Raw genomic sequence first — 19,439 nt, forward strand, 5'->3', positions numbered from 1 at the left:
CCTGAGGGCTTCCTGTGGGCACCTTCCACCTCAGCATCCATCCTCATTGGTCTCATCCCTAGCCTGAGTACCAACATTTACTTTCCATTTTGACATTCTTATTCAATTTGAATTTTTAGCTATTGATACTTGATTTAAGAGAAAGCTAATTCTTTTCAACTATAGAAAAAGAAAATAGTTTTGTCCTATTGGAAGTTGTATGCCCAGATTTATTACCTGGAAAGAGGAGCTGTTAGTATTCTGACTTGAGAGTCCACTGATGAGTGGTCTTAATGAACAAACAATTCCTAGAGTATTTGTTATAGTTTCTCATGTAAAGGCTAAGGATCTGTCTTCCTTATCCATAAGGATATGGTCCTGGGAATCTTTCCCACAGATCCCATTTATATTATGGTTTATCACAAGGACAGAGTGAGCTTGTTGATAAAAGCTGTGTCCCCATTTAAAAACCCTGGCACTTGGAAGACAGAGGCAAGAGGGTATCAGTGAGTTCAAGTCCACCATGGCCTACAAAGTGCATTCCAGGCCAGCCAGGACTACACATTGAGACCCTGTCTCAAAAACAAAAGCAAAAGCAAAAACAAATACAAAAAAAGAACCTACTTCAGGATGTCTAAAATTCAGCTTCGGCTTGTGAGGTGATTTCAGTGGCTCTAAAAGGGACTCCAGTTTTTTTCCAGATACTGTTGGTTTTCAGTAGGAAACATTTGAAGCTTTATAACTTGATTGTTTCATCATCATAAAATCTATTTTCCGATCTCGGCTTAAGCTGGGTCACTGAAGAAGTTACCCTGACCTTTACTGTAGCTGTGCAATCCTGGAGCCAAGTCTCTCTCAGCACCTAAATAAATGCTAAAAGTAAAGTTCTTCCACCTTAGGGACCTTTCCAACAGTGCTCAACAAAGTCCACCCAGGGAAGCCCCCTCAGGAACTACCACACTATATGAAGACAAAAGAAAACAAACCAAAACCACCAATGTGTTGCTTCAGTAGCAAAATTCCATCGCCTAACTACAATGTGCTGAATGTATCCTAAGTGTAAAAGCATATTGACCTGTTGCTTAAGAACAGTTCGATACTTTTCCCAGAATGGTAATCCTGAACCCCTCATCCTCTATCTCTAGTGACTAAACTCATATATAAGCTGGGGTTAAAACCTGGATTCAAATGTATTTCTTCAATTTATAAGCATCTCTTGCTAGCTATTTAACATTAGCAGGACCTAGCTTTCTACTTTACAAAATTGTTATTAAGACTTACTATGATAATATAATTTTTTAGAATTATTTATTATACGTATATAAGTACACTGTAGCTGTCTTCAGGCACACCAGAAGAGGGCATCAGATCTCATTACAGATGGTTGTGAGCCATCATGTGGTTGCTGGGAATTGAACTCAGGACCTCTAAAAGAGCAGTCAGTGTTCTTCACTGCTGAGCCATCTCTCCAGCCCAGTGATATAATTTTTAAAGATGCTTAATACAGTATTTGGTAAAAGGCAAATGTACCCACCATAAATGATAGCTGTTATCAAATTAATAAACACCCAAAATAGACATTGTAGAAAAGCAAAGAAAAAAAAAACTGGTCACCTTGGTCCTGGTAAATGTTTCTGACTTCTATCCTTCTATGCTGTGACCAACAAGACATTTCTTATTTCTTAATCTTAGAACTTGATCATGTCTCCGAAAGATATATTCAGCACAATGCTTCAGCTTCAAAAAAAAAAAAATACTACCATCTTCATTCATTTTAGGTGTTATTAAGATACCTATTAACAGCTTGGATTTCCTAGTTACCCAAAGCCTGTGGGACTTGTAGGGGATGGACAAGCTCCAGGGTCACTTTTGGTGCAAAAAACCAAAGTTATTTTGTTAGGCCTTCAAAGGCTGTAGTAATTTAATGAGTGAATATTAACTCAGCTCCATTATAAGTAGGTCCTGGGGACCTGTCTTTTACAAGCATCATCTCAGTGCATGGAAGGAAATGGAAAAGATATTAAAATGTTGGATAAAAAGACTTATAAAGGCAATGAATGATACACAAATATTTTATGTGTCAAGTGGGAGAGTTTACTTTAAAAGATTAATAATTAATTATTAAATGATTAGTTTTACATTTTAAAGTTTTAATAGGTGAAGTTTTTTGGTTTTGGTTTTGTTATCCTGTGCTAACCATCCCTTCCTTTCCTGTTGCGGTTTCTACTACTATGGACTGACACGTCATAAGCAGTCCTTGCTAACCTGATGTTTCCAATAGGTCATTCACAGTGCTTTAGTCGGGAAACGTGGCTCTCCGGGGTCCTATATAGCTTGAGCAAACCATAACTACTTCAGTTCCTTGAAGCTGGTTCCTCTGTGTACAGAATAGTATCAGGGCAATACCTGCCGCTGTCTGCACCTCCCAGGCCAGTCTATTCTCCTCACACATTGGTATCCTCAGGAGACAGAGGTTTTAGGATACATTTAGGAGGTAGGATACATTCTGTATTTGGGATACATTTGGCATGTTGCTCACATTCGATGAGATTTTTCTAGGTGGCCAGGCTCCATCAAGAAAGACTGTAACTAACAAAATACTCCCTTGTTTTCTTTGATTAAAAACCATCCTTGTCTGGATTTTTACTTCCAAACAGATAACTAATTATTAACTAAATTTGGGGGGGGGGGTTCAAGACTAAATATATTTTTAAAACAAACATTGAAATACCATTATCTCAAACAGCCAGTTCAACTCCTATAATAAAGCCGCTTTGCCTGGAATCTATAAACCAAGGTCGGGTTGCCAGTGAGCCTTCGAGTTTAAGGAAACCACTGAAGTATGTATGTCATCAAGTTACCAGGAGAGGCTCTTGATGAGACCAGAAATTATGAAAGGGTCTCAGGAGAAAGGCACTGAAATGAAGAGTCCCTACAGTCTTGCATACAACCAAGTGTTAAGACGTAGGCCCCAATGCATACTCATTTACACAATGACTATCCTGCACACTTGCTAGATATTCATTTCTATCCCGTTTGAGAGGAAAGGGTTTGGAGTCAGGTAGATTTAAGCTCTAGCCTTACTATTAACCAGGAAGGGAAAGTTACTAGTTTGCAACCTAGATTCTCAATATAATACTAATACAACCATGTCCTAGTTTATACACTGACCATGAAAACTAACTACAGAAGACATCTCCAGGTTGTCTATAGCCCCCCCTTTTCAAAAATCTGACATACTTTTCAAGTCAGTGAAAACCAACAATGTCTATTGATCATTTTCTTTAAGAATGTGGCTGTCTGGCTACCACAGGCGACATTCCCCAGTCACATATCTTCCTTATGGTGCAATCATTCAATTGGTATGTGTCTGTCTCCTTCAGGTTTCTAGAGAGGAAAGCTCTTCCCAGCTGACTTCTACCATACCTGCCCAGAGGAACCACCAACCCGGCAACACTGCAGTTATCAATATGCTTCGCGGGGGAGGTGGTGTTAGAAGCCTGTGGACGGATCACCACATCCGGCAGCCCTTGCTTTCAAGCCGCCGATCTCCACAGGAGAATGAGGACGATGATGATGATTACCAGATGTTCGTCCCATCCTTTTCTTCCTCAGATCTCAACTCCACCAGGTTGTGTGAAGAGAACGCTTCAAGTCGGCCTTGCAGCTGGCATCTGGGACTGATCGAGCCCACAGAGATCTCCAGCTCTGGTCACAGGATAGTCCGACGGGCCAGTAGTGCGGGTGAAAGCAACGTGTGCCCTCCTGACGTAAGAATTAGGGGCAGTGATGACTCTCAGTACTGTCCCGGGAGAGAACTGCAGAACACTCCTCAACCGGGAGGAGAGGGAGGGATGACTCCCTTTGGGTCATCTGTAGAATTGACTATTGATGATATAGACCATGTCTATGATAACATAAGTTTTGAAGACTTAAAGTTAATGGTTGCTAAGCGGGATGAAACTGAATGCTCTTTCTCCAAATCATCCAGAGACTCTGTTCGCCCCAAGAGCACCCCAGAGTTAGCCTTCTCAAAGAGACAGGCTAGCCACAGTACAAGCTCTCTCTACTCAAAGAAAGAGGCAGGCCCCAGTGGTCAAGAGGCATCCAACCAAAGCATACATGAACACCAGGAAGTGGAAGAAAACATCTATGACACCATAGGGCTTCCGGACCCACCACCGCTGAACTTTAAGCAGCCCAAAAGGAGTACCTTCCTGGGTCTGGAAGCTGACTTTGCGTGCTGTGACAGCCTAAGACCCTTTGTCTCCCAGGACAGCCTCCAGTTCAGCGAGGATGACATGTCTTACCACCAGGGACCCTCTGATACCGATTATCTGAGTTTGTTATATGACTCTCCTCGCTGTAACCTGCCTATCGCAGATAAGGCCCTGTCGGACAAATTGTCGGAAGAAGTAGATGAAATCTGGAACGATCTGGAAAATTACATCAAGAAAAACGAAGACAAATCGAGAGACCGTCTCCTCGCAGCCTTTCCCGTGAGCAAAGATGATGCACCAGAGAGGCCATATGCCGAGAGCACCCGTGAGCTGAGCAGGGATACAGGACACGCCACATCTATGCTGGCCCTTCCTGGAAGCCAGGCTTTCCTCACGCCTGGAAAAAACAGGGTTGTCAGAGCTAGCAGGGCCAACCGCTCCCTGGATGATGATCTTATTTCAACAGAAGGCTCCTTCCTGAGTCTTAACCAACTCTCTCTGGCCAGTGACGTGCCTTCTGTGGATAATCCCTATGACCTGGCCGACTGCAGCCTGCCCCAGACAGACCCGGAAAACCCTGACCCTGGGATGGAGGTCACAGACAAGACCAAGAGCAGGGTCTTTATGATGGCCAGGCAGTATAGTCAAAAGATTAAGAAGGTAAATCAGATTCTGAAAGTGAAAAGCCCAGAGTTGGAGCAGCCACCATCCAGTCAGCAGAGGCCCATTCACAAAGACCTGGTGGCCATCTTAGAAGAGAAGAGGCAAGGAGGGCCTGCCATTGGTATGTTCTGTACTCTCTTCTTCTTTCTCGAGAGTCTTGTGTGGTTACAGCTTCCCAATTCTAACTGTCCTTAGAGAGAACACCCCATGAGGATGCTGCCATTCAAGTCTCAGGCCACAGAGCCACTGTCGGTCCTTCCTACTTTACCTCAGTTGGATCATGTCCACTAGGGCATGACTGGGCCTCGGGATTTGGTACACATGTAATATTGTTACAGAATTGGTACTTTTAGGAAAACATTTCTCAAAGGGAGACTGAAATGTAGAAGACGCTGTTTTAAGCTATGAAAGAAACATAAGCATTTCCCTCTGAATCTGAACGTGTTGGGGAGCAGATGCTCCTCAAAGCTGCTAAGGTTCTGAATCAGCTAGAATGGGGCTGCTGTTTCTCACCGAGCCCCAGTGGAAGTGTTTACCCCTAGCACGAAGCAGAGGGGATGGCTCAATTGGGAAAGAGCTCACCAGACACAAGAACCTGAGTTGAGCTTCCCCAGGCCCCATGTAAAAAGCCAGCTACAGTGGGACATGCCTGTTATTCAAGGCTGGCTAGGCAGAGACCAGGAGGGTGGGTCATTATAGCTGGCTGGCCAGTCAATCTAGGCTCAGTGAGAGACACCCTGCCTCAAAAGATAAGGAAATGAGCAATTGAGGATGATATGGAACATACACCTCAGGCCTTCATATGCATAGGCATACACAGCCACAAACACATACGCACAACACATAAGTGCCCGGTCCTACTAGCAAAGACATGCACACACACACACACACAGAGAGAGAGAGAGAGAGAGAGAGAGAGAGAGAGAGAGAGAGAGAGAGAGAGAGAGAGAGAGAGAGAGAGAGAGAGAGAGAGGGAGAGAGGGAGAGGGAGAGAGAGGGAGAGGTGGGGGGAGAGGGAGAGAGAACCTTTTTTTAAGAGAACTATTTACTTTCATCTTTTGTGTATACCTGTATTATCTTAGTCAGGGTTTCTATTCCTGCACAAACATCATGACCAAGAAGCAAGTTGGGGAGGAAAGGGTTTATTTGGCTTACTTCCACATTGCTGTTGATCACCAAAGGAAGTCAGGACTGGAACTCAAGCAGGTCAGGAAGCAGGAGCTGAGGCAGAGGCCATGGAGAGATGTTCCTTACTAGTTTGTTTCCCCTGGCTTGCTCAGCCTGCTCTCTTATAGAACCCAAGACTTCGAGTCCAGGGATGGCACCACCCACAAGGGGCCCTCCCCCCTTGATCACTAATTGAGAAGATTCCCCACAGCTGGATCTCATGGAGGCACTTCCCCAACTGAAGCTCCCTTCACTGTGATAACTCCAGCTTGTGTCAAGTTGACACACAAAACCAGCCAGTATATGTGTACTATGTGCATGCAGTGCCAGAGAAAGCCAGAAGAGGACTCTGGATCCCGGGGACTAAAATTAAAGAGAGCTGCCACGTGGGTGCTGGAAGTCAAACCCAGGTCCAGAGCACTGACCTATATCTCCAGCCCCTATTTGTATACATTTTTCCAAACTACCTCATCTGCAGTTCACTGACATCTACATAGTTCAGCTACAACTGGGTTACTGAGTTCAACAGCATCTCATTCGGTTCTATCACTCAACACTTACAAGAAGTTTGATTCTAAAGTCGAACTTCCTTTGTGGACATAACTGGGGTTTTAGATGCAACCCGGGTTAGATCAGGGGTGCAGGGGCAAGCAGGTCATAATGTGATATGTTGAAGGACTGACCTCCGGGGAAGCTCTGAGCCAGGAATAGATCAGTGAGGAAAAAGCTATGGAAGAAATTAAAGAATGAATTATTGAGAGGTTTTCCTTTCCATTTCCTAGCAGTCCAGGAAGCCATGGCATGGGCTTGGTTTCTGAAGGGTTTTCCAGGCTCTTTTGAGTTCTTTGTCATTAAAGTTAAAGTAGAAGTTGATTTGTGTGTGACTGTGAAAGAGACCAGAATGCATTTCTTTGTCTCCTGATAGTGCTAAGTCATTTACATCTTCTTTTCAATGCTTGCCTTGCCCAACAGGTCGTTTTATAGTTACAGGAAGTAACTTCAGGGGAACTCTGGGGGCAGGAATAGGTGGCGTTGGGAGCAGTTGCATGGTAGTAATTTCAGCCAATGGTGGAGACCAGGCCATTTTTTCCCAGATCCAGAGAAAATATACTACTAAGATTTCTGATGATGATGATGATGATGTATTGATTGCGCCAACTGTCTACGACTTAGCAGTAATATCCAGGGCTGGGCTACCTGAAATATGAACCAGCCATTAAGATGCAAAACTCTAAGCTTGCTTGAAGCAAGCCCTTCAGAACAAAAGAACTGAGACTTACAACTTCTGTAACTAGATTTCTTTTTGCCCACCTTTTAAGTATTGTGATTGCTGACTGGGGTTCCTTCTGCCTTTGGGTTTACTTCTGGTTTGTCCTGCTGTCTTCTTGGGGTCCCGGGTCTCTTCTCAGCTTTGTATCCAGGTCTTTTCTTGACATAGTGGGCTACTAGGCTAATACTGACTTCCTCCTCCAACAATGAGGCACATTCCCTCCCCAGGGTGTCTTCTAATAGTGCTGATCTCCCCTCCATACGTCAGGAATGTACCCCTGGGGCCTGCCATCTCTCAGTCCTGGCTCCATCTGGGTGATCAAGGCCACTTCCTGTGCCCACTAGGCTTTCAATCAGTTGACAATGTGACTCCCTTTTCTCTCTCTTGTTTATCTGGGCACAGGACGTCGTAATCGAATGGACCGATTCTCCAGACTTCTGCGCATGGGCCTTACCACTTTGCCAGGAGCTTGCTCTCGGTGTTGTGCGGAAGGAAGAGCACCCTATTCACCTGCTGAAACCCTCGAGCATCTTTATTGAACTCTGTTCCCGGGGTCTACAGGCCCCGGGTCACATGTCCACCTATAAATCGCCCAACCAGGTCCAGTTGCTCCCAACTTTTAGAGCCTGTAGTAGCATGTGGCCATCTTGTTCAGCTGATAATATTTAAGACCAAGGAGGCTGCTCAGATTTCTGTATTTTGAGTGATATTTCTATATAGGCTTGAGAACTTTTTCTATAATGTAGGGAAGGCACATTACTATGCTTCTGTCTACATCTGAGCAACATGAGAGATATCAATATCTTTCCAGTCCTCTGTCTTAGAATCAACATGTTTGATATTTCCCACCATGAGAATTATTTCAATTTTTGTCTTTGATGACAAGAACTCCAACTTTAAACCTTCAGAAAAAAATCTTAAACCAGATAATAATAGCCTGATATTACCATGTAATAGTAATGTATACAGACAGTACCAGGAATGAGATCACAGTCAAACTTTGGCCCAACAGGACTTTCTCGGCTCAAGAGAACAGTGGTGGCCACCCCATTTCTATGCATCTGGCTAACAGGGTCTTTTTAATCACAGTCTGAGCTCTGAACACTTGTCTTATTCATATTGGCATCATGCAAGTTGTAAACTCGCTCAAGTGGGAAAATTGAGACAAGAAATAACTGAAATAAATTTTCCCTTCTAGTGAGATACATTTTAAATGGCCCCCTCTTTTTTATCTAAAGATTAAAGCTCCCAGTATGCGTTACCTATAGGAAGCATTTTGATCCAAGGCCATCTCTCTGTTTCCCCTTTCCTGCTGTAGTCTGATTTCTGAACTATCTTGACTCTATTGGGTAGTCTCTGGAAAGGCCCATAAATCTGCAATCCTATGCTCAAAAGGAAAGGGCAAAAAAAAAAAAAAAATCTGTGTGATGAAATAATTGAGACCAATTTCTTTCTAGAAGCTGTTTGATTCTCAGAGCAAAGTATACAACATTGTTCTCTGCAACCAAAAACTATCTGCAGTAGTAAACTAGCCTATGAAAGTGATCAGCCATATGACTTTTCTGTGTTCATGTACATACATATACATATAAGACGTTTAAAACATTTATTTTATACATATGTATAAATATGTGCCCTGTATATGTATATACACACCATGTACATGCAGGGGCCCTCGGAGGCTAGACAAGGGTGTTGGATGCCCCGGAACTGGAGTTTAAAGGCAGTTGTGAGCCACCCAACATGGGCAATGGCGATTAAACCTGGGCCTGCCGGAAGAGCAGCAAACACTCTTAGCCACTAAACCATCTCTCTAGCCCCATGTAGGACTTCTGAAAGAAAGGGTTCTAAGTAGAGTAAGGATTGTGGGAGACTTTGAGGGATGAGTGAGACTTGATCAAGCAAAGAGGAGGATGGTACGTGAGGAAAAGGGCTTGAGAATACAATGGGTATTTTATGGAAGTAAGGAGCCATGTCCTCCTCTAAGACCTTATGGGTAAATTTAAGTCAGAACACTTTTATTTGCATTATGAATTAGCCCCGTTCTCCCTCAAATTATTGTCTCTTTGTCACCTCATGGAATGTCAGTGCTCTCTGACTAGTTATGGATCAGCTCAGGGCTACATATAGCATATAAGGGATGGCTAGGGCTGAACCGTATGATTTTGTCTAAAGCCCCAGTTCCCAGCTGTTGGGTCTCATAGTTAATGCAACATGCCAGGCTTTGGGAGGATGGCTGACATATAATGCTGCAATGCAAGTGGCTATGTAGTGTCTCTTAAGGTGCTGCTCCATTTGAATTGGTGTTATGAGTCTTTACTATGCTACTTGAGGGCCATGCCAAGGTTTTGCTTCTGGAATTCGCTGAAGAGTAATCTCTGACCTTAAATGCATTCTGAAGTTTGAACCCCAAAGCATCTAACTATAAACTCTAATGAGAAGTTACATAGATAGTTTGCCTTGATTGCAGGAAGCAGGGGTCGAGGGGTGAAAGGCTGGAGGGGTTACATCTAAGAGCACAGGATACTGGTGAGGTGTTTCCATCTTCAAGGACAGTAGACTGGAAGGCATAGCAGAAGTTCCACTAAATACATATCTCATTGCAATTTCAAGGATCGTTTACTAACAGCAGGTTACCAACCATCTAAATAGTTCAGGAAATGTCATTCGCTCATTGTCATAGATGGGATCGGCTTCCTTCACTGATGCCATCCAGGTGAATCTGAGCAATACACGGGGTACACAGTGTCCCTTGATGTTAGAAAAGTCATGTGTGCCAGGATCCTAGCTGGGAACAGCTGCTGGCCCAATGTACTGCTGGCCCACAAGAACAACCTCTCTTGCATAGCAAGATCTAGGTCATATCTTTAGAGATGTCTACACTCTGAAATGTGAGACAACATGGAGGAGGCGTGGCTGCTGAATTTTAGGTGGCAAGTGTTTTTGTGAAAATGACTGTCAAATCCTGTCTTTAAGTCAGTGCCAGAGAGCATTGAGCTATGGAGTCTATGAGCATCCGTTCTTGATGGCATTGAGATACTCTTGGCTTTGGCAAGGGTGCATGAGCTAGTCTTTACTTGTGCTAAAGGTAAGAACTCTTCTAGATGCTGGCTGCCAGGCAGTGTCTAGAGTGTTACCTGGAAACTGAGGGTGTTCAAACAGCCGCCAGGAGCCAGCTTCTATGAGAAAACCTTGTCTTAGGGCAAACCAGGACAGCATGAAGCCAGGGGAGGCCACAGTGTTGTGGTCCTGCTTCTTTTAAGACATGAGGTATTTTTATGCAACAGGACATAAGCTCTGGCATTCTCATTTGGCAATGCTTGTTTGGGGGACTAGAGCCATTTTGTGGATTAAAGGAATTCTAATGACATGCACTGTACACTTGCAAACCTGTTGTTCAGATAAAATCATGTAAAATTCAAAGGAAACAAACCATTAGGCTGTGAGTTATTTTTATTAGTGTGGCATTTAGTGACTACTCCCCCTTAATCTTAAGTCTACTATCTGGTTTTTTTAGTAAGTCATTTTGGGTGTTATATTTAATCTTCCAAGGTAAGGATAATCCTCTGTGTACTCATTGTTTCGTTATCTGCTTTCCAGGTGCTAGGATCGCGGAATATTCCCAACTGTACGACCAGATTGTGTTCAGAGAGACACCCCTTAAAGCTCAGAAGGATGGCTGGGCCAGCACCCAAGAACCTACCCTCCACAGGCCTGCATCACCTCCCCAGGCCCAGGGCACTGGTGAGGACTGGCTTTGGCATTCGCCCTACGGTAATGGAGAGTTGGCGGATTTCTCTCCCCAGACAGAACAAGACTCAAGATCAAAATACCCCATCATGTTAGAGAGCATCACAAAAATTAGGCCCAGGCAGTTGTCGGCCACTTGTTCGGTGCCTTCTCTCCAAGTGTCAGACCCTCCGCTGGGCTCTGTGCAGCAGAGGTGCAGCGTGGTGGTCAGCCAACCCCACAAAGAGAATTCAGGTCAGAGTCCTCTTTACAACTCGCTGGGTCGCAAAGCAATCGGCGCCAAAACCCAGTCTTATAGCAGACCTCAGTCATCTTCCTCAATCTTGATAAACAAATCTCTGGACTCCATCAACTACCCCAGTGAGAAGCAGCTGCTCTCTTCACAAAAAAGTCCCAGAGGTGCGAGCCAGCAGGACTTGCTGTCAGGGCTGGCAGACTCATGTCAACAGGACACTGGCAAACGGTCTGATCTCACACTCCAAGATTCACAGAAGGTCCTGGTAGTGAATAGAGGTTTACCCTTAAATGCTCAAATAGCGACACAGAACTACTTTTCTAATTTCAAAGAGACGGAGGGAGATGAAGATGACTATGTGGAAATCAAGTCAGAAGAGGATGAAGTGGGGCTGGATCTCTCCCCAAGACGGGGCAGGAAGTCTGACCCAAAGATCCTGGACCCTGACTGTTCGGATAACATCTATAGCCACAGCACACCTTACTCTTTGAAGGAACCAGTGAGTGGCAGGCTTGGGCTTCCACCTTACCTGACAGCTTGTAAGGACTCTGATAAACTGAGTGATTATCTGTGGAGGGGGCCGTCACCCAGTCAGCAAAACATTGTCCAATCTCTGAGGGAGAAATTTCAGTGTCTTAGCTCAAGCAGCTTCGCCTAGGTTTCTAGAACTGTCCAAATTAGCTCCTTAGGCTTGCAAGCTACCATACGAATGAGGTTGGTTTTGCTGTATTGTTTTTTTTTTTAATAGATATACCAGTTTAAAACAATTTTTTAATAACAAGAGGGTGAAACGTGCTTTCGTTTACAGCACAACTCTTTGAGCTGGCTGATCATGATATTTAGCCCTTCCCCTCCCCCATATCCTAACAGTAGCCCCCACTCTTAGAATACCTTCTCCCCACATCCCAAGGAGTTTTATACTGTGACTCAGAGGCACCACAAGTGAGTCTTTCTCATGGTTTTTAAAAAGACAGACTAGAGTTATTTAAAGAATCATGCTTATATGTGGCATCTCTATATTTGTGACAAGACTCAAGAATGATGCATGCCAGAGACCGCTGGTTAGACTGTGGCCTCGTCACGTATTTTAAGGATTCCATGCTGGTGTCCCAATCACATTTCCTTTAGCTGTCAACATGCTGTGACTATTGAAGAGGTTAAAATGTAGCCCTACCACCAACTTGTTATTGGGGGGAAAAAAAAGAAAGAAAAGGTTTTTACTTGTGTTCTAAGACAAGGCCCAGATGGTGTGACACTACTTATATTCTACAGTTTCTGGGGTGAAATAAACTATTTCTTTCATGGTGTAAAGAAAGCCAATCTTAATTAAAATGCAAGCCAAGTTGAGTATTAGATAAGATAGGGAGACTTCTGGAAACACCCTATTTCTTCATATTACAAGTAAAGGAGAATCGCCCCTGTAAAAACAACAGGAGAAGACCTGTAGACACCTGTCTCCTAGCGATACAGAGTGAATCTTCAGTTAAAACAAGACAGAATGCATTTAAATGACCCATCTAGAGCAGTTCTTCATAGACACTTTCCTGGCCTTGAGGTTCAACTGAATGCCCTACTTGAGAAGTCCTGGCCACAGTAATGGGCAAGAGTGTGATAACCAGCCAAACAGTGGATAACCCAGGGCCTCTCAATGTTTTGGAATATACAGAAGAACAGAGACTCTGGTCGCTGGGTTCTGACTAGTAACCTCCCATACCCTCTACTTACAGTCTCTCACAACACTTGACTGTGATGACATACCAATCTAACTCCTTGCAGATAGGAAGGAAAGATGAAAAGCAAGGTGTTGTGATTCAAAAGAAAAAGAGAGAAATGTGCAAGCATCTTATTGAAGGCCCCACGAGTGCACTCAGAATATGTTCTCCATTTCTGCTCCCATTTTACACCATGGAACATTCAGGACTCTTCCCTCACCCTCTCAGTCTCAATTTTAACATTTCTTTTTATTAGAATTAAAACAATCTGTTCCATTTAAAAAAAAGATCTGACAGTAAGCGTGGAGAAAGATGCCTGATAAATATACTTTTTCTAGTCAATAAACAAACCCTGAGTGTCCCAAACAGTGTGTGTATCATCTGCTTCCACATCCTTGGCTACAGGGCTGCATTCTACTTTGTGGTGTTCAAGTGTCTTTGGATTAGACAGGTGAGATTCTTTCCTGATTTTGCTAAGAGACTTCTTCGGGGCCTCATAACGAGTAAGACGTGTATTCTGATCTTGTATTTCGTACTTGCCTGACAGATGTGCGTTATCCTGTTATTTTTGGGTAACAATGTTCTCTGCAAAATCTGTAAAAATCTGTTACATTGCTACATGGCTTCTGGCAAGGCACTTGTGCATATCTTGTAGCTTTGCATTAAACGTTTCTGCAAAATGTAGAGAATTGTTAGATTTTGTTTTAATATATTTGGTTGCAACATATCTTGCAAAATGATACATCAGGTGAATAAACTTAGGACCACCAGGAGACATAAGCAATGAGCCAACAACTTGAGAAAAACGACTCCCACATTCAGCAGAAATCTCTTACCAGCAATGTTTCCGGAATTCCATGTCAAGTTTTTGGTTAAATGGAGGCTAGCAACCTCTGAAAACTTCTTTGGCAAGAGACTCATCCAATGTTTTAAACAAAAAAATAAGAAACTATATGAAAGGCATCACGGTTCAGTTTGTCAAACAAAGTGTGCGTGCTGCACCATCTTCCCGCCGAACATGATACTGGAACTCGGATCCAAACCTGGTGCCTGCAGGTACATCCAAAGATGCTGCTTCTCGAAAGCGGAGCCCCTGGCTGAGCTCATGCTTTCCACAGGCATGGCGACTGTGACGGAGGAAAATAAAGGCACCGAAAAACGTGAGGACTCTTGGACCCCTTCTACAGGCAGCCCCTCGGTTGCGGCTGTCTCTCCCACCACAAAAGGCTGAACGCGCCCAGGAAAACAAGACAGTGACTGCAGAGCTACATGCAAACCAAGACATGCCACACCCACCCTCCATTTGGGAAGAATACACTGCAGGGATGCAGGCACTCCCTGACTCTTATCCAAGATAAGTTTCCTGACTTTTTTTTTCTTTTGAGTCTGTATGACCCACATTCCAACACAGTTCATGTTATTGTTCTGAGTCTCAGAAATTAGTAATTCTTCACACCAGTGTTTTGTTGCAAGGTTTGGTGTCACCTGCAAGGGGAATGTCATGTTGTACAAAATGTCTTATGTACATGGTTCTTGAGGTTCTAGGATAAATCTGTAGCTTTATTGATCATGTCTGTGGACCAGGCTTCAGACTTTGAGAGCCTGTGTGTGTGTGTGTGTGTGTGTGTGTGTGTGTGTGAATGCGCACGCGCACTCGCGTGCTCAAGTGTGTACCTAGATGCTCCCTCAATGTTATCAGGTCAGTGCTTTTGTTTAAAATAGTTCCTTCTGAAGGTGGGGTGGGGATGTATATAACTGGGAACGTTTTATGTACTTAAATGTTCTTACTGGGTTCCTGAACTGAAGGTTCCAATTTTTCTTTTTTATGTAAGTTCACTTTTCACCTACTTTTTTTTCTTCATGGGGGGAAAGCAATGCATCTTGAAAAACATAGTTTAAATACTGTATATAAGACAAGGAAACTCAGTAATGCCCATTATTTAATAAAGTTTGTAAAGTGGAAAGTAAATTTTCATTTGAATTAATGTGTTTGCACTGGAACATTCTAATGTTTCCATGCTGCTTGGCTATTTGTACTCTTTCTTGCTTTGTGAACTACAAAGACAATGATTCAAAATAAAAGTGTGTCCTAGGTAGCTTTATCAATTTGACACAGCCCAGAATCATCTTATAGAAAAGCCTCAACTAAGGAATTGTGTAGATCAGATAGGCCTGTGGACATGACTCTGAGGGATTGTCTTCATTACTCATTGATGTAGGAGGGTCGAGCCCACTGTGGGCAGCACCATCCCTAGGCAAGTGGTCCTGGGCTATATAAGAAAGCTAGCTGAGCATGATCTGTGAGGCAGAGAGCAAGATAGCAAGCCACATTTCTCCAGTGGTTTTTGCTTACGGGTTCTGCCTTGAGTTTCTGCCTCGACTTCCTTCAAATGATAGACCGTGGGCTGAAAGTGTAAGTAAGCTGAGATAAGCACTTTCCTTCTCTAAGTTGATTTTGCTCATGGTGTTTCTCACAACAGCAGACTGCAATTAGGGCAGAGACAATTTCTTTGACAAATAGGTTTTCCATATTTGGATTGCTTTTGAAGTAGGAAGCTTAGTGTCTGAAATGGTTTTTTTTGTTTTCTTGACAGGAGTCTAAAATAAATCAGTCACTAAATTAAAAATCTTTTCATTGACAATGTAATAACAAGACATCCTTTTATTATTGAACTGAAAATTTAATCTAAATTTTTTGCTACAAAGTAAGACTTATGTCATACAACTTTACATTCCAATTTTTCTTTGTTAAAATTACAGAGTCAAAGCCAGGTCAGTGGTGTCGTACATCTTTAATCTCATCACTTGAGAGCCAGGGGCAGGTGGATCTCTGTGAGTTTGAGGCCAGCCTGGTCTACAGGATGAGTTCCAGAGCATCCAAGGATACAGAATAAAATCTTGTCTCAAAAAGCAAAACAAAACAAAACAGTACAAAAAGACAAAACGGGGGAGAGAAAGAGAAAAACATGCTTTTATAAATGGGTAATTATTGATACTTTTTAAAGCAATCCACTTCTAAATATAAACAAAAAGTCCTAGCCAATTGAGGTGAAAATACAGGCTAGGTGATTCCATCCATGAAGCGAAAAGCTGTTGAGATTCTTTCTCTCCAGTATTTCTAGACTTTTCTAAACACTGTGCTGAAGAGGTCCCAGACCTCCCTGGTTGTGATGACTTGCTGGAAGTCATGGGTTAAATTCAGACAAGCCAATGGCCACAACAAACCAATGCTGTGTATAAATCCTCTGCATCAACTCTTCAGAAGAAAGGGGCAAATATTTAAATGTCTACTAAGTTGTCTTTTGACTTAAGAAAATGAAAGCAATATGAAGAGTAAATGTTAATGGTCCTTTATGCACCCTGAGTCCTCTGTGCAAGCTATGGCTTTTGCTAGCTGGCCAGATATGGCTACACTCAATTCTTTCACTCAGGAATGAGAATTCAGTAAAAGAAACAGTTGCTGCATTCCCACAGCTTTTATGTCAATGTGTCTTTATCAGAAACCTTGCGTGCATAATAAGATCTGAAGCTTTATTATATATATTAGTTTTTACTTTAAAAAGCCTCAAGATGTAAATCCACTCTCGGGTTTGTCTTCCCACCTCCCACCCTCACAACTAGCTTACAGTGATGGAGCTCAGAAGCTACTGTGGTATTATGCTACATTTAAAAACTAGATAAATGCAAAAGCTCACTGAAGAATGTAGAGGAGAGATTTTTCTCTGTCTCCCTCTTGAATCTTACCTAGACACTCCAAATGGATCTAGGGACCCAGTTAATACATAATTAACATGAGAAAAATATTATTAGTTTTGTATAGACATGGAAGTATAGATACTTCCAGAAAAATAAAAACCAAAGAAATGAGAAATGAGAGAGTGGTAGTTTTTACACATCAATAACCTTGTCAAAGAATGCAAGCATGGACAAACAGATCTACAGGCAGGATAGAACATTTGAGAGATAATAACAGATATGAGGTCAAAGGTCAGGTGGCAGATGTAAAGTCTGAGGGGAACTGAGGGTCACTTTAGAGCTTTATACAGGTTCACCAGCGACTAGTCTCTGATATTGAGGTTGTTCTCCAAAAGAATCTATATGCCTTGTTGTAGGTAACAATGCATCCCCCTCCTGATGTTAGGAAAACGTCAACTGATTTTATCTTAATCAACTTGCCACTTAAGCATATTCTGGGATGGTACACCCTTGGCTCCTTCCACCAACCTATATAACTAAACTATATAACTGATTGAGGATGCTTGCTTTACAATGTATTTGAATGCTCTTTTGCAGGAGCTCAATGTTCTCTTGTAGATAAATTGTCTCCATGACAGCACACGCACATCTTGTCCTCTGATAGCCTACAATGCTTTGTACCAGCTCTGCACAGAACAGGGCGATATGGACTTGACCAACAAGTGTTTAATGATTGACTAACCACAGTTACAGAAGCCCAAAGCAGGAGATAGTAGTTAAATCAGGAGCATGTGGAGACAAGTATGAATAAGAAACAATTAGTTTTTAGAAGCTCATATCTGGGCTGGAGTGATGACTCAGTGGTGAAAAGCAGTTTGTTGCTCTTGCAGAGGGCCAGAGTGGTCCTAGCATCCATATGACAGTTCACAAATGTCTATAACTCCAGTCCCAGAGAATCTGATACCCTCTTCTGACCCCTCCATCGTCACCAGGCACACATGTGGTATACATGCCCACAAAACAATCATACACATATAATAAATCTAAGTTTTTAAAAAATCCATAATACCATTAGTAATAGTGTCACACTATCATGAGAAGGTGGGCTTTCATGAGTCTTTGCTCTTCCCTACCTCTTGGCTTCTGGAGATGTCTGTTCTGTTGATTGCCAGGTGCTCTCAGGTAAACATCAGTGTATCAGGATGGTACCTCATACCATCCTGGGAGTTTCATTTGGACAAAAGCCTTTCCTGTTAGTTGCTTCTGGTGATATAAAGGAAGCACAGAGTAACCAATCATATAGATTCAGAAAGAGAAGTCAGGTCAGGGGAAAGGAAAAAAAAAAATCCCAGGAGGCTGGGGGTCAAAAGGCATTACTGCCTACTTTACAATGTAGTCCATACCACAGGCAAAGCCCCCTTTCTAGACTAGAAACAAAGCCTGTTTCTCAGAAAGTGGCTTTATTCACATACAGCATGCAATTCGAAAGGACAGGAAGCAGTCACACTCACTAATTCTAAAGCCATGTGATTTAACATAGCACAAAAGAACAGGACCCTGATAGTAATCAGAACTTCGGCTGGGTGTGCAAGCGCAGACACCCAAATGCCTTGTTGGCATAGCAATGTGCTGCTGTCCACAGAGTTCTCAAGGAACCCCAAAACAAGACCATGGTGTAAGCAAATTCCTTCTTCCGTAGATGAGTTAAGCTAGAGGCTATGAACTGCTGGCCCACAGGCCGAATCGGACTTGTACAACATGTAAAGGAGTTTAAAAATAAAAATCCAAATTTCCAACTTATCTAGAAGAAGGAGAGAAGAGCAGAGGGTGGGCAGGCCCAATTGGCCCTGGATTCTGGTGAGGCAATGTGGTGAGATCTAAGGAGAAGGTACAAAAGGCGAAGAAGCATCATTAGTGATGGTCACTTGCTTTGACCGCTGGAGGACTTGGTTCCTTTATGGCCTTGGTCAGCAGCTTGAGCACAGATGTTCTAGATAAATAATAAGAGATCTTCTCATGAGAGAAAAATGAGTGCCTATCATGCAAAGCATGAAGAACATGATGCTCCTTTGAGGGAACTTTTCATCTGAGCCAACTCACTGACTGCTCTGCTCCACCTGAACTCTTCAACCATCCCTAGGCTGCTGCTGGTGCTGGAGACCCAAGAGTCTCCCTGCCTGCTAGGGATTCACACAAGGTTTAAACTACTATCCATACTGTTTCCTCACGTCCCCTCTTTAGCTCAGACTCCCTTCTTGAGGGACAGGAGGCTTTTCATAGTTCTCCACCTGAACTGTCCAAAACGGACACCATTCCCTCGGACCCCTTGTGCATTCCTCCCTATATGCAATCTTTCTCTGAGACTACATGAAGTCCTCATTGGCCATCTGGCAACTGTCACCTCCACTCTCCTCATACGCACACCCCTCCCCCTCCTGATTGTAGCCAGCATGGTATGTCTACACACAAGCGACAATGACATCTCCCCACCCAGCTGTCTGTGCTCTATCTCTCTACCTGCTTGATTGCTCCAGCCTGCTTGATCCTAGCCCTGAACTCACTGCTAAGAAACATGAAGGGAGTTTACAAGCTAGTAAATCAGCCTGCCTGGGTTTTCCAGGCTAGAGGTAAGGGCCTTATTATATATCCCTGTGGGCAGAGTGAGCGTCACATTTGCCACGGCTCTTGTCCCTCTAGACTCACCACAGTCCTGGGAGGAGCCACACTGTATTGCGTTTATTTCACAG

At 43.2% G+C, this 19,439-nt stretch overlaps 1 protein-coding gene across 12 annotated transcripts in view; it reads left to right on the forward strand.

The window, feature by feature from the left end:
- Plekhg1 (pleckstrin homology and RhoGEF domain containing G1) overlaps positions 1-14,960 on the forward strand; it is a 227,265-nt gene extending 212,305 nt beyond the window's left edge. For all 12 annotated transcript variants that reach the window (XM_031353155.1, XM_031353156.1, XM_031353157.1 and 9 more), the window contains 2 exons: positions 3,363-4,983; positions 10,900-14,960. In XM_031353155.1, coding sequence (XP_031209015.1) covers positions 3,363-4,983; positions 10,900-11,942 — 2,664 coding nt within the window. In that variant the 3' untranslated portion in view covers positions 11,943-14,960. The remainder of the gene's footprint in view (positions 1-3,362; positions 4,984-10,899) is intronic.
- The last annotated feature ends 4,479 nt before the right edge of the window (positions 14,961-19,439 follow it).

Source organism: Mastomys coucha, unplaced genomic scaffold (genome assembly GCF_008632895.1).
Source record: "Mastomys coucha isolate ucsf_1 unplaced genomic scaffold, UCSF_Mcou_1 pScaffold5, whole genome shotgun sequence".
NCBI lineage: Eukaryota > Metazoa > Chordata > Mammalia > Rodentia > Muridae > Mastomys > Mastomys coucha.